The 14,886-nt window shown below is 44.4% G+C and overlaps 1 protein-coding gene across 8 annotated transcripts in view; it reads left to right on the top strand.

The window, feature by feature from the left end:
- CHFR (checkpoint with forkhead and ring finger domains) overlaps window positions 1-14,886 on the top strand; it is a 43,081-nt gene that overhangs the window by 15,211 nt on the left and 12,984 nt on the right. For 7 of the 8 annotated variants that reach the window (XM_002722484.6, XM_002722485.6, XM_008250023.5 and 4 more), the window contains 3 exons: window positions 4,175-4,334; window positions 12,242-12,396; window positions 12,528-12,690. In XM_002722484.6, the coding sequence (XP_002722530.3) occupies window positions 4,175-4,334; window positions 12,242-12,396; window positions 12,528-12,690 (478 nt within the window). Of the gene's footprint in view, window positions 1-4,174; window positions 4,335-12,241; window positions 12,397-12,527; window positions 12,691-13,431; window positions 13,565-14,886 lie in introns of those variants that run through there. The other variant, XM_089323543.1, reaches the window with a different exon arrangement.

The raw sequence follows: 14,886 nt of genomic DNA on the forward strand, positions 1-14,886 counted from the left end.
CTTCTAACTGCTAGGTCGATCATCTGCTCCCTCAGCATTTTCTTAATGTTTTCATGATCCAGATAAAGCTTTATTGACCACCGGCTGATGTGCTCTTGGTTGGGAAGCTGCATTCTAAATCACAGAGCTGATGTTAATCCTCTGTCTTGACAATGGTTTCTAAAAATGTTAACTTAAGAAAAATTTACATATTTATTTGAAAGTCAGAGTTAGAGAGGGTGAGACGAAGAGAGAACATTTCCATCCACTGATTTATTATCTAATGGCTGCAATGGCCAGTACTGGGCCAGGCTGGAGCCAGCCTGGGATTCCATATGGGTCTCCCATATGGGTGCAGCACCCAAAACTTGGACCATTTTCCACTGCTTTCTCAGGTGCATCAGCAAGGAGCTAAATTAGAAGTGCAGTAGGCCGGCGCCGCGGCTCACTAGGCTAATCCTCCGCCTAGCGGCGCCGGCACACCGGCTTCTAGTCCCGGTTGGGGCGCCGGATTCTGTCCCGGTTGCCCCTCTTCCAGGCCAGCTCTCTGCTGTGGCCAGGGAGTGCAGTGGAGAATGGCCCAGGTGCTTGGGCCCTGCACCCCATGGGAGACCAGGAAAAAGCACCTGGCTCCGGGCTCCTGCCATCGGATCAGCGCGGTGCGCCGGCCGCAGCACGCCGGCCGCGGCGGCCATTGGAGGGTGAACCAACGGCAAAGGAAGACCTTTCTCTCTGTCTCTCTCTCTCACTGTCCACTCTGCCTGTCAAAAAAAAAAAAAAAAAAAGTGCAGTAACCAGGACTCAGAACTGGTGCCTATATGGGATGCTGCTAGTGCAGGTGGTGGCTTAACCTACTGCAATACAATGCCAGCCCCCAAAATGTTACCCTTTAAAAATTTTTTTAATGTATTTATTTTCATTTCTTTTGAAAGAGAAGGAGAAAGATCTTCCATTTGCTGGTTCACTTCCCAAATGCCTGCAACAGCCAGGGCTGTGCCAGACGTTGGGAAGATTCCAGTTGCTGCTTCCAGGAGCCTGGAACTCATTCTGGGACTTCCATGAAGTGGTGATGACCTAAGAACTTGAGCCATCCTCTGCTGCCTCCCGGGGTACTCACTAGTGTGAAATTGGGTTGGAAGTAGAGTAGCTGGGACTTGAACCAGGCACCCTGCATATGGCATTTGCGCGACCATAACCACTGTGCCAAATGCCCACCCCAAAATATGTTTTTATTTAAGTGACAGTTTGAACTTCACATTGAAGATGACTTAGAGACAAATATGCACTTCAAAAACCAAAGTTAGGGTGGCGCCGCAGCTCATTAGGCTAATCCTCCACCTGTGGCGCCGGTACCCCGGGTTCTAGTCCTGGTTGGGGCACTGGATTCTGTCCCGGTTGCTCCTCTTCCAGTCCAGCTCCCTGCTGTGGCCTGGGAAGGCAGTGGAGGACAGCCCAAGTGCTTGGGCCCTGCACCTGCATGGGAGATCAGGAGGAAGCACCTGGCTCTTGGCTTCAGATCGGTGCAGTGCGCCGGCCGTGGCGGCCATTTGGGAGGTGAACCAACGGAAGGAAGACCTTTCTCTCTGTCTCTCTCTCTCACTGTCTAACTCTGCCTGTCAAAAAACAGAAAACAAAAAGCCCAAGTGACAAAGCTCCTGAAACGTATTGGAGTGGAATGATGGCTGTGCAGCAGGGCGAGTGTGGCCAGCACGTGGGCAGTGGTACAGGAAGGGCCTGGGAAAGGACCCTCAGGAGCAAAGAGAGTGGGAAGTTGAGGGATTACCTTGAGGAGGGTGTGCAAAAGTCAGCAACTGTTACACAGGAAAAGTTGGTATAAAAATGAGGCAATTGTTAGTGTCAGTAAAAATGAAAAATCATGTAAGGAAACTTAATTTTAGTATTTTACCTAGCTCAGCCAAAACATAGTTTACATAAGCACAATATTGTAAATACAATATAATAAGCCAACAGTTATGTTTAATAATATTGGGAAAGAGGTTTTGGGTCAAAATACTTCTATACCTTAATAAATGTTGGGAGATGATGTCTAAAATTGATAAAAGATACACTGTAGTTCAGAAAAACAAAATAATAGGAAGGAAAATCAACTGAAAGGCACAAAAGTAATGTACTCAAGTGAAATTGAGGGGCTGGCATCGTGGCATAACACGTGAAGCTGCTGCCTCACCCGGCATCCCATATAGTGCTGGTGTGTGTCCTGGCTGTTCCACTTCTGATCCAGCCCCTTGCTAACGTGCTTGGGAAAGCAGCAGAAGATGACCTAAGTCTTCTAGCTTCTGTACCCACGTCGGAGACCTGGATAAAGCTCCTGGCTGTTGGCCTCAGCCTTGCCTAGCCCCAGCCGTTGCAGCTATTTAGAGAGTGAACCAGCAGATGGAAGATTTTCTCTTTCTCTCTCTCTTTCTCTCTGTGTATCTGCCTTTCAGCTAAAATAAATTCAAAAAAGGAGGTGAGGAGACACTGGGGCAGAGGATGGCTACTACCTTTGTTCTAAATGTTTCATGTTTTAAATGGTATGTAGATAAAAACTGAGGGATAAGATTTGTGGCACATCAGGTTAAGCCACTTGGGACACCTGTATCCATATTAGAGTGCCAGTATCAAGCCCCACCTCCATTCCCCATCTAGCTTCCTGCTAATACCTGAGAAACGATGGGCCAAGTACTTAGGTTCCTGCTACCCATATAGGAGACCTGGGTGGAGTTCCTGGCTCCTGGCTCTGCCCTGGCCTAGCTGTGGCTTTTGCAGGCATTTGGGAAGTAAACCAGCAGATGAAAGATTGCTTTCTCTGTCTCTCCTGTCACTCTGCTTTTCAAATAAATAAATAAACATTTAAAAATAAAAATTGATCTATGATGACCAATACATGAGCATTATAAAAACATAAAACTGTACCAGAAGGAACACATGTAAAGTTTCTGCTGGCATCTTAGAGAGTCCTGTGCCTTCCTTCACTTTGCTCTGTGTGTGATGTGATTGTTTAAAAATCCATTTGGATATTTATGGCATCATTCTCGAGCCATAAAATTATAAATTTAAAAATTAGCCTGCAGGCCGGCGCCATGGCTCACTAGGCTAATCCTCCGCCTCGCGGCGCCGGCACACCGGGTTCTAGTCCCGGTCGGGGCTCCAGATTCTGTCCCGGTTGCCCCTCTTCCAGGCCAGCTCTCTGCTGTGGCCAGGGAGTGCAGTGGAGGATGGCCCAAGTGCTTGGGCCCTGCACCCCATGGGAGACCAGGATAAGTACCTGGCTCCTGCCATCAGATCAGCGCGGTGTGCCGGCCGCAGTGTGGCGACCATTGGAGGGTGAACCAACGGCAAAAGGAAGACCTTTCTGTCTCTCTCTCTCTCTCTCTCACTGTCCACTCTGCCTGTCAAAAAAAAAAAAAAAAAAAAATTAGCCTGCTATATAGAATTACTCAGTTTTATGTCCCACCTGCAGTTGCCTTGTCAGGACCAGACTAAATGGTTTTGTGGGATTTATATGGCCCATGGGCCAGACATTCCCCACCCCTGGTTTAAACCCAAATTGATTTATACACAAGTACTGTTGGACAGCTGGTCTTTATCTCTTAACCATACTTCCTGAATGTCTTTTTTTTAATGTAGGTCATCGTTATTGCCTCAATCAAGTCAGGAGATGTTTATGATACCCCCAAGTTTTACTTCATTCATTTATTTTTTAAAAGATTTTTTTAAGGGTTTATTTTATTTATTTGAAAGGTGGAGTTACAGAGAGGCAGAGAGAAAGAGAGAGGTCTTCCATCTGCTGGTTCACTCCTCAGATGGCCACAATGGCTGGAGCTGTGCCGATCCAAAGCCAGGAGCTTCTTTCAGGTCTCCCATGCAGGTGCAGGAGCCCAAAGACTTGGTCTGTCTTCTACTGCTTTCCATAGCAGAGAGCTGGATCGGAAGTGGAGCTGCCAGGAATTGAACTGGTGCCCATATGGGATTCTGGGCACTGCAGGCGGTGGCCTTACCTGCTATGCCACAGCACTGGCCCCTCTGGGCCTTGTTAAAAATGTCCTTTATAATACACATTTACAACAGTGCTATGGTGTGTTTTCACTTCTGAGAACTTTCTGTGTCCACCAGCTAAGATTATCCTAGGACAGAGAGTCTCCATTTATTTTTTCCTCGCTTACAACAGTCAGGCTTGTCTTTTGTCCCACAGATGAGGAGCTTGACCTAAACCTGCAGTTGTTGGCCACAGACCAGTGTAAAAACGTTCAGACTGTCTGTGAGGATGTCAGAGCTACAGCCGTGAAGCCAGACAAGATGGAGGAGACGCTCACGTGCATCATCTGCCAGGACCTGCTGCATGACTGCGTGAGGTGCGTCCCAGCTCCTGCCCCAGGCTGGCTCCCAGGGAGCAGCCTGGGCCACGTGCATCCTTCATCCAGAAGGAAGAGGGGGCTATGGATGAAACAAGTGTCTGGGTCCTGTTTGTTGTGGAATCCTCTGAGGTTAATGTATTCACTCTATTTGCATACTCAGCGAAGAGAAGACCTGGAGCCTATACACTGAGGCTGTAAAATGCAAAGATTTTTTTTTTTTTTAATTTTTTTTTATTTTTTTTTTATCTTTTATTTAATGAATATAAATTTCCAAAGTACGACTCATGTGTTACAATGGCTTCCCCCCCCATACCGTCCCTCCCACCCACAACCCCCCCCCTTCCCACTCCCTCTCCCCCTCCATTCACGTCAAGATTCATTTTCGATTATCTTAATATACAGAAGATCAGCCTAGCATACCTTAAGTAAGTATTTCAACAGTTTGCTCCCACACAGAAACATAAAGTGAAAAATAATAGATGATTTTTTTTAAATGATGATGAAATCAGATCAGACCTATTGTCATGTTTAATCCCAGTGAGAGTCAAGTTGGGAATTGATAATTAATTTTTTTTTTTTTTTTTTTACAGAAGATCAGTTTAGTGTACATTAAGTAAAGATTTCAATCGTTTGCACCCCCATAGAAACACAAAGTGAAATATACTGTTTGAGTACTCGTTATAGCATTAAGCCTCAGTGTACAGCACGTTAAGGACAGAGATCCTACATGAGGAGTAAGTGCACAGTGACTCCTGCCGTTGACTTTACAAATTGACACTCCTGTTTATGGCATCAGTAATCTCCCTATGCACCAGTTATGAGTTTCCAAGGCTGTGGAAGCCCCCTGAGTTCTCCGACTCTTATCTTGTTTAGACACGGTCATAGTCAAAGTGGAGGTTCTCTCCTCCCTTCAGAGAAAGGCACCTCCCTCTTTGAAGACCTGTTCTTTCCACTGGGATCTCACTCACAGAGATCTTTTTGCCAGAGTGTCTTGGCTTTCCATGCCTGAAATACTCTCATGGGCTTTTCAGCCAGATCCAAGTGCCTTCAGGGCTGATTCTGAGGCCGGAGTGCTATTTAGGACATCCGCCATTCTATGAGTCTGCTGAGCATCTCACTTCCCATGCTGGACCACTCTCCCCTTTATCCATTCTATCGGTTGGTGTCAGCAGATACTAGACTTGCCCATGTGCTCCCCTTGACTCTCAGTCCTTTCATTATGATCAATTGTGAACTGAAATTGATCACCTGGAATAGCGAGATGGCATTGGCACATGCCACCTTGATGGGATTGAATTGGAATCCCCTGGTATGTTTCCAACTCTACCAATTGGGGCAAGTCAGCCCGAGCATGCCCCAAATTACACATCTCTTCCCTCTCTTATTCCCACTCTTACGTTCAACAGGGATCACATTTCAGTTAATTTTCAACACTCAAGAATAACTGTGTGATAATTACAGAATTAAACCAGTCATATCAAGTAGAACAGACAAAAAAAAAATACTATGAGGGATAATGTATTAAGTTGTCCATCAGCAGTCAGGGCTATGCTGATCAAGTCACCATTTCTCATAGTGTCCACTTCACTTCAGGAGGTTTCCCCTTTGGTGTTCAGTCAGTTGTCACCGATCAGGGAGGACATATGGTATTTGTCCCTTTGGGACTGGCTTACTTCACTCAGCATGATGTGTTCCAGATTCCTCCATTTTGTTGCAAATGACTGGATTTCGTTGTTTCTTACTGCGGTATAGTACTCTAAAGAATACTTATCCCATAATTTCTTTATCCAGTCTACCGTTGATGGGCATTTAGGTTGGTTCCAGGTCTTGGCTATTGTGAATTGTGCTGCAATAAACATTAGGGTGCAGACCGCTTTTTTGTTTATCAATTTAAACTCCTTTGGGTAAATTCCAAGGAGTGGGATGGCTGGGTCGAACGGTAGGGTTATATTCAGGTTTCTGAGGAATCTCCAGACTGATTTCCATAGTGGCTTGACCAGTTTGCATTCCCACCAACAGTGGGTTAGTGTCCCTTTTTCCCCACATCCTCGCCAGCATCTGTTGTTGGTAGATTTCTGTATGTGAGCCATTCTAACCGGGGTGAGGTGAAACCTCATTGTGCTTTTGATTTGCATTTCCCTGATTGCTAGTGACCTTGAACATTTTTTCATGTGCCTGTTGGCCATTTGGATTTCCTCTTTTGAAAAATGTCTATTGAAGTCCTTGGCCCATCTCTTAAGTGGGTTGTTGGTTTTGTTGTTGTGGAGTTTCTTGATCTCTTTGTAGATTCTGGTTATTAACCCTTTATCTGTTGCATAGTTTGCAAATATTTTTTCCCATTCTGTCGGTTGTCTCTTCACTCTCCTGACTGTTTCTTTTGCAGTACAGAAACTTCTCAATTTGATGCAATCCCAATAGTTGATTTTGGCTTTGACTGTCTGTGCCTCCCGGGTCTTTTCCAGAAATTCTTTGCCTGTGCCAATATCTTGAAGGGTTTCTCCAATGTTCTCTAATAACTTAATGGTGTCAGGACGTAGATTTAGGTCTTTAATCCACGTTGAGTGGATTTTTGTGTAAGGTGTAAGGTAGGGGTCTTGCTTCATGCTTCTGCACGTGGAAATCCAGTTTTCCCAGCACCATTTATTGAATAGACTGTCCTTGCTCCAGGAATTAGTTTTAGATCCTTGATCAAATATAAGTTGGCTGTAGATGTTTGGATTGATTTCTGGTGTTTCAATTCTGTTCCATTGGTCTATCCATCTGTTTCTGTACCAGTACCATGCTGTTTTGATTACAACTGCCCTGTAGTATGTCCTGAAGTCTGGTATTGTGATGCCTCCGGCTTTGTTTTTGTTGTACAAGATTGCTTTAGCTATTCGAGGTCTCTTGTGCCTCCATATGAATTTCAGCATCATTTTTTCTAGATCTGCGAAGAATGTCTTTGGTATCTTGATTGGGATTGCATTGAATCTATAAATTGCTTTTGGGAGAATGGACATTTTGATGATGTTGATTCTTCCAATCCATGAGCATGGAAGATTTTTCCATTTTTTGGTATCCTCTTCTATTTCTTTCTTTAAGGTTTTGTAATTTTCATCGTAGAGATCTTTAACGTCCTTGGTTAAGTGTATTCCAAGGTATTTGATTGTTTTTGTAGCTATTGTGAATGGGATTGATCTTAGCAGTTCTTTCTCAGTCATGGCATTGCTTGTGTATACAAAGGCTGTTGATTTTTGTGCATTGATTTTATATCCTGCCACTTTGCCAAACTCCTCTATGAGTTCCAATAGTCTCTTAGTAGAGTTCTTTGGATCCTCTAAGTACAGAATCATATCGTCTGCAAAGAGGGATAGTTTGACTTCTTCCTTCTTGATTTGTATTCCTTTGATTTCTTTTTCTTGTCTGATGGCTCTGGCTAAAACTTCCAGAACTATGTTAAATAGCAGTGGTGAGAGTGGGCATCCCTGCCTGGTGCCAGATTTCAGTGGAAATGCTTCCAACTTTTCCCCATTCAATAGGATGCTGGCTGTGGGTTTTTTATAAATTGCTTTGATTATATTGAGGAATGTTCCTTCTATACCCAATTTGCTTAGAGTTTTCATCATGAAAGGGTGTTGAATTTTATCAAATGCTTTCTCTGCATCAATTGAGATAATCATATGGTTTTTCTTCTGCAGTCTGTTAATGTGGTGAATCACATTGATTGATTTGCGAATGTTGAACCATCCCTGCATACCAGGGATGAATCCCACTTGGTCTGGGTGGATGATTTTCCTGATGTGTTGTTGTATTCTATTGGCCAGAATTTTATTGAGGATTTTTGCGTCTATGTTCATCAGGGATATTGGTCTGTAATTTTCTTTCAGTGCTGCATCTTTCTCTGGCTTAGGGATTAAGGTGATGCTGGCTTCATAGAAAGAATTTGGGAGGATTCCCTCTTCTTCGATTGTTCTGAATAGTTTGAGAAGAAATGGGATTAGTTCTTCTTTAAATGTCTGGTAGAATTCAGCAGTGAATCCATCTGGTCCTGGGCTTTTCTTTGTTGGGAGGGCCTTTATTACTGTTTCAATTTCTGTTTCAGTTATGGGTCTATTTAGGTTTTCGATGTCTTCATGGTTCAATTTTGGTAGATTGCATGTGTCCAGGAATCTATCCATTTCTGATAGGTTTTCCTGTTTGCTGGCATACAGGTCCTTGTAGTAATTTCTGATGATTCTTTTTATTTCTGTGGTGTCTGTTGTTACGTTTCCTTTTTCATCTCTGATTTTATTGATTTGGGTCTTTTCTCTTCTTTTTTTAGTTAGTTGGGCCAATGGGGTGTCAATTTTGTTTATTTTTTCAAAAAACCAGCTTCTCGCTTGGCTGATTTTTTGTAATGTTTTTTTGGATTCAATCCTGTTAATTTCTTCTCTGGTTTTAATTATTTCTCTTCTCCTACTAGATTTGGGTTTGGTTTGCTGCAGTTTTTCTAGGTCCTTGAGGTGCGCTGAAAGCTCATTTATTTGGTACCTTTCCAATTTCTTGGTATAGGCACCTATTGCTATAAATTTGCCTCTCAATACTGCTTTTGCTGTATCCCATAAGTTTTGATATGTTGTGTTGTTGTCTTCATTTACTTCCAGAAAGTTTTTGATTTCTTGAATGACCCAGTGTTCATTCAGGAGCATGTTGTTCAGTCTCCATGTGTTTGCATACTTTCTGGGGTTTCCTGAGTTGCTAATTTCCAGCTTCATCCCGCTGTGGTCTGAGAAGCTGCATGGTATGATTCTAATTCTTTTAAATTTGCTGAGACTTGCTTTATGGCCTAGTATGTGATCAATCCTAGAGAAGGTTCCATGCGTTGCTGAGAAGAATGTGAAGTCTGTAGATGTAGGGTTGAAAGTTCTGTAGATATCTGTTAGATCCATTTGGGCAATAGTGTCAATTAAATCTGCTGTTTCCTTGTTGATCTTCTGTCCGGATGATCTGTCTATTTCTGAGAGTGGAGTATTGAAGTCCCCCAGTACTATTGTATTGGAATCTAAATCTCCCTTTAAGTCCCTTAGCATATCTTTTAAATAGACCGGTGCCCTGTAATTAGGTGCATATACATTTATAATAGTTACATCTTCCTGTTGAATTGAACCCTTAATCATTATATAGTGTCCCTCTTTGTCTCTCTTAACAGTTTTTGTATTAAAGTTTATTTTGTCTGATATTAATATGGCTACACCTGCTTTTTTTTGGTTTCTGTTGGCATGGAATATCTTTTTCCAACCTTTCACTTTCAGTCTGCATGCCTCTTTGTTAGAGAGATGTGTTTCTTGCAGGCAACAAATAGTTGGGTTGTGTTCTGTGAGCCAGTTAGCCAAATGGTGTCTTTTAACTGAAGAATTCAGACCATTAATGTTCAATGTGACTATTGATACGTAGTGACTTTGCCCTGCCATTTTCCCGGAAATATTTTCTAGTATATGCTTTGAGCTTCCCATGCTCTTTTACTGGTAGGTGTTCTTCCTTTCCCTTCTTTCATATTGATGGCCGTGTTTCTGTGTTTCTGAGTGTAGCACATCTTTAAGTATCTTTTGCAGGGCCGGACGAGTGGCCACAAAGTCTTTCAATTTCTGTTTGCTATGAAAGGTCTTTATTTCACCTTCATTCACAAATGAGAGCTTGGCAGGATATAATATTCTGGGCTGGCAATTTTTCTCTCTTAGCACCTGTGCTATGTCTCGCCATTCCCTCCTAGCTTGTAGGGTTTCTGATGAGAAGTCAGCTGTGAGTCTGATTGGAGATCCTCTGAGAGTAATCTGACGTTTCTCTCTTGCACATTTTAGGATCTTTTCTTTATGTTTCACTGTGGTGAGTTTAATTACAATGTGTCGTGGTGAGGATCTCTTTTGGTCATGTTTATTGGGGGTTCTATGAGCTTCCTGTACTAGGATATCTCTGTCCTTCTCCAAACCTGGAAAGTTCTCTGCTAGTATCTCACTAAAAAGGCCTTCCAATCCTTTCTCTCTCTCCATGCCTTCAGGAACTCCTAGAACTCGAATGTTGGTTTTTTTAATAGTATCCTGTAGATTCCCAACAATATTTTTTAGGTTTCTAATTTCCTCTTCTTTTCTTTGGTTTGACTGTATGTTTTCCTGTGCTCTATCTTCTAAGTCCGATATTCTCTCTTCTGCTTCACCCATTCTGTTTTTAAGGCTTTCTAATGTGTTTGTCATTTGATCTATTGAGCTCTTCATTTCATTTTGATTTCTCTTCACTATAACACTTTCCTGTTCTACTAGTTTCTGAGTTTCATTTTGACTCTTCCTTAAAATTTCGTTTTCACGAGAGAGATTTTCAATCTTGTCCATTAAGGATTTCTGTAGTTCAAGGATTTGCTTTTGAAAACTTCTAAATGTTCTTATCATAAATTTTTTGAAATCCGTATCTTGCATTTCTTCTATCTCATCATCTTCATACTCTTGGCTTGGGGTGTTTTGCTTATTTGGAGGCATCATAGTGTCATCGTTGATCTTGCTCCCTCTATTTCTGTGTTTGTTACTCGGCATAGTTAATTCTTCCTGCGTCACTGTGCGTTTTTTTTTTTTTTTTTTATACTGTGTCCGTGTTAAGTGGACTGCCTGCCTGTTGGAGGAGCCTTGGAGGCTTGAGATGGGTGCGGCCTGAGAGCTCTGCCTGGTTCTTCCTGGTTAAGGGTGTGCAAAGGTGACACCCTCAGGTTATGCGTGGTAAATCTCTCTCTTTTTATTTATTTATTTATTTTATTTATTCAGGGGGTAAGTAACACCACAGGGCATGGCTGTGCAGAATTGATGGTATTTAGCTTCCAGTCTTTGGCTCCTCTGGACTCCCACTAGGTTGCCTAGGCTACTGAATTGTAGTAACTCAGTTCCTTAGCTCTCCCCCATTGATATGTAAATCCAGAGAGGAGGCCTGCTCTTTGTCTCTTCAAGCCTTGCAGCCTTGTAACCTTTGCAAGGTTAGGGGGAAGAGAAACCCCGAAGCTTTTTTTTCCTTCTTTCCGGTAGTGAGTTTGCTGCACTTTCCGGCCCCCCTCTAGATTCTGACCCCCCGTTTCCCCACCAATGTCTGGGGTTATTGAGCTCACCTCCCCTTCCAGCGCCGATGTGTGGACTCCGAGCCCTGAGCGTCCCAAGTCTCCCCGCTGTTGTCTGTGTGGCGTGCACTCCCCTTGGAGCACTGGCGTGCCGACCCTGGGGCTTCTGCGGCTCGCTCCCGCGACTTGGCTTCCACGCGGTGGGCGACCTTGTTCTCCCAGTAGGTCCTCCGATTCACGATTCCCGTGCAATTTTTTCCTGGTTCTTTTTTTCTGCGGCTACCGTAACTCCCCTTTTATTAAACTAAATTTTCCCGGACTATTGGTGCGCGCCCTCACTATTCCGCCATCTTGGCTCCGCCCCAAATCCAAAGATTTTAATAGCAGCAGTTTTGAGTGACGTGGGTCATTGGTACCTGGTGAACCCGGCCTCTACTTTGCAGCAGTTTAGATGTACTATACTGAGGTTTAAGCATTTCCTATTTAAAGAAACCCAATATTTACCATTGAATGAATGTCCCAGGAGTGAGTGAGGAAGAGCTTTGCCCTTGCTTTTCTCTGGGGATTGGAGAATTGGAGCTTCTCCAACTTTGATCTAAAAGTGCTCGATGTCTCCATTGCTTCTCTGTCCTTGAAGTCACAGTGCACTCCTCTAATCCTCCTGAAAACACAGTAAACCACAGTATTAGCCAAGACTTGGTTTTAGGCTGGATGATGGGTGGGTCCCACACTCCTTGACGGGGACCCAGGCTGGGCCTGGGGCAGACCTCCATCCAAGAGTCACTGGCAAATCTGTAGCTGTTTCTGAGCATCTGTGGAGGACACTGTCCCGAGACAAGTCCTTCTTATCCCTCAGTTTGCAGCCCTGCATGCACACCTTCTGCGCAGCCTGCTACTCCGGCTGGATGGAGCGCTCAGCCCTGTGTCCCACCTGCCGTTGTCCTGTGGAGCGGATCTGTAAAAACCACATCCTCAACAACCTCGTGGAAGCATACCTTATCCAGCACCCAGGCAAGTGGGGTAGCCACTGGACCCCTGCCTGCTGGAGACATGGGGGGTATGAGCCCAGCTCTGAGCATCTAGGCTGTGTCCTTGTGGTTGTCTCACTGCTAGTGAAGGGTGCTGTCTCCTTTGAATTCTAGACAAGAGTCGCAGTGAAGAAGATGTGCGAAGTATGGATGCCAGGAATAAAATCACTCAAGACATGCTGCAGCCCAAAGTCAGGAGGTCCTTCTCTGATGAGGAGGGCAGTTCAGAGGACCTGCTGGAGCTGTCAGATGTTGACAGTGAATCCTCGGACATTAGGTAAACCCTGCACCAGGCCCAGAATGGGCATTGGGAACTGGAGATGTAGTTAGTAGCCTGATGCACAGTTCACTGTGGGGTAGGCAGCATACTGCCTGAGCCCTGGCTCTGTCCCGTAGCAGCCAGGCTCCTTTATGGCTGGACCCTGTCTCCTGATGTTGGGTGTAGTATGAGCACCTTCACAGAGCAGTGTGGCAAGGACTGGCTGATCCCTGTTTGGCAGCTGGCAATGTAAGCCTTTGGGAGTGTGACAGGTGTCTGATTCTCTCCCATGTTCCCAAACGCTTAGACTCCTCCTCATGGGTCTTGATGCGCTAGCTGTGATGTAAGGCCATAATTAATTTTTTCTTCACCTAAGCACACTTAATTTTTGTAGCTTATCTAGTGACCACAAAATCTGACACCATAAATTGCAATATATGTCATTTATCAGGATATGGTTGCTGAAAAGGCACAGTTCCCTGGCTGACAAGATACAGCTCTAGGAGGCCTTATTTTATCTGCTGCTATGGTGATGTTTCCTAACTCCCAAGTCCAGGACTTGAATTTTGAATCAAGGCCCTGATATTTAAAAAGATAGTATTTTTAAAAAAGGAAACTTTTATCTTTTTTTTTTTCTTTTTTTTTTTTGACAGGTAGTTATAGACAGTGAGAGAGAGAGACAGTGCAGTCCCAAATGGCCGCTACGGCTGACATTGCTCCGATCAGGAGCCAGGTGCTTCTTCCTGGTCTCCCATGCAGGTACAGGGCCCAAGGACCTGGACCAGCCTCCACTGCATTCCCAGGCCACAGCAGAGAGCTGGACTGGAAGAGGAGCAACCGGGACTAGAACCCGGCTCCCGTATGGGATACCGATGCTGCAGGCAGAGGATTAACCAAGTGAGCCACGGCGCCGACCCCCAAAGAAAGGAAACTTATTATCATTGTTTTTTTATTTTTTGACAGGCGGAGTGGACAGTGAGAGAGAGAGTGAGAGAGAGAGAGAGAGAGAGAAAGGTCTTCCTTTTCCGTTGGTTCACCCCCCCCCCCCCAATGGCCGCTACGGCTGGTGCACTTCGGCCGGCGCACCACGCTGATCCGAAGCCAGGAGCCAGGTGTTTCTCCTGGTCTCCCATGCAGGTGCGGGGGCCCGAGCACTTGGGCCATCCTCCACTGCCCTTCTGGGCCACAGCAGAGAGCTGGATAGGAAGAGAAGTGATTGGGACCGAATCCAGAGCTGGATAGGAAGAGAAGTGATCGGGACCGAATCCAGAGCCCTGACCAGGCCTAGAACCCGGTGTGCCGGCACCGCAGACAGAGGAATAGCCTATTAAGCCAATGCTGGCCTATTATCACTGATTTTACAAAATTTAACAAGCAACAATCCAAAAGAAGGAAACGAAAAATCACTTCAATGTCAAAATTTTATTCTATCCATCTCACCATACATATGTGTATTCATACATGTATTTATTTTTATTTTTTTAAAAAGATTTTATTTATTTATTTGAGAGGTAGAGTTACAGACAGTGAAAGGGAAAAACAGAGAGGAAGGTCTTCTGTCCTTTGGTTCACTCCCCAAATGGCCTCAAGGGCTGGAGCTGTGCCGATCTGAAGCCAGGAGCCAGGAGCTTCTTCTGGGTCTCCCACATGGGTGCAGGGGTCCAAGCACTTGGGCCATCTTTTACTGCTTTCCCAGGCTACAGCAGAGAGCTGAATTGGGAGAGGGGCAGCTGGGACTAGAACCAGCACCCATATGGGATGCTGGCACAGCAGGTGGAGAATTAACCTGCTGTGCCACAGTGCCAGCCCCATACATGTATTTTTAAATAATGAACAACATTTACTAATAAATCAATACTTTTATAAAGATGGGATAATAATGCACGTAGGATTCTGTGACATTCCCAACATTTTGAATTTGGAAATAATGTTAACAGTTTATATTTGTACACATATCCAAAGTGAAGTAGTCAAGTTTTTTTTTTTTTTTTTTTTTAATTATTTTTTTGAAAGGCAGAGTTAGAGAAAGGCAGAGAAAGAGAGAGATCCTCCATCTTTCACTCCCCAAATGGCTGCAATGGCTGACGCCAAGCTGATCCAAAGCCAGGAGCCTCCTCTGAGTCTGCCACACAGGCGCAGAGTCCCAAAGGACCTGAGCCATCCTGTTCTGCTTTCCCAGGCCACAGCAGAGAGCTGAATCAGAAGTGGAGCAGC

This window comes from Oryctolagus cuniculus, chromosome 21 (genome assembly GCF_051225735.1).
Source record: "Oryctolagus cuniculus isolate XC-2025 breed Fujian yellow rabbit chromosome 21, ASM5122573v1, whole genome shotgun sequence".
NCBI classification, from domain to species: Eukaryota; Metazoa; Chordata; class Mammalia; order Lagomorpha; family Leporidae; genus Oryctolagus; species Oryctolagus cuniculus.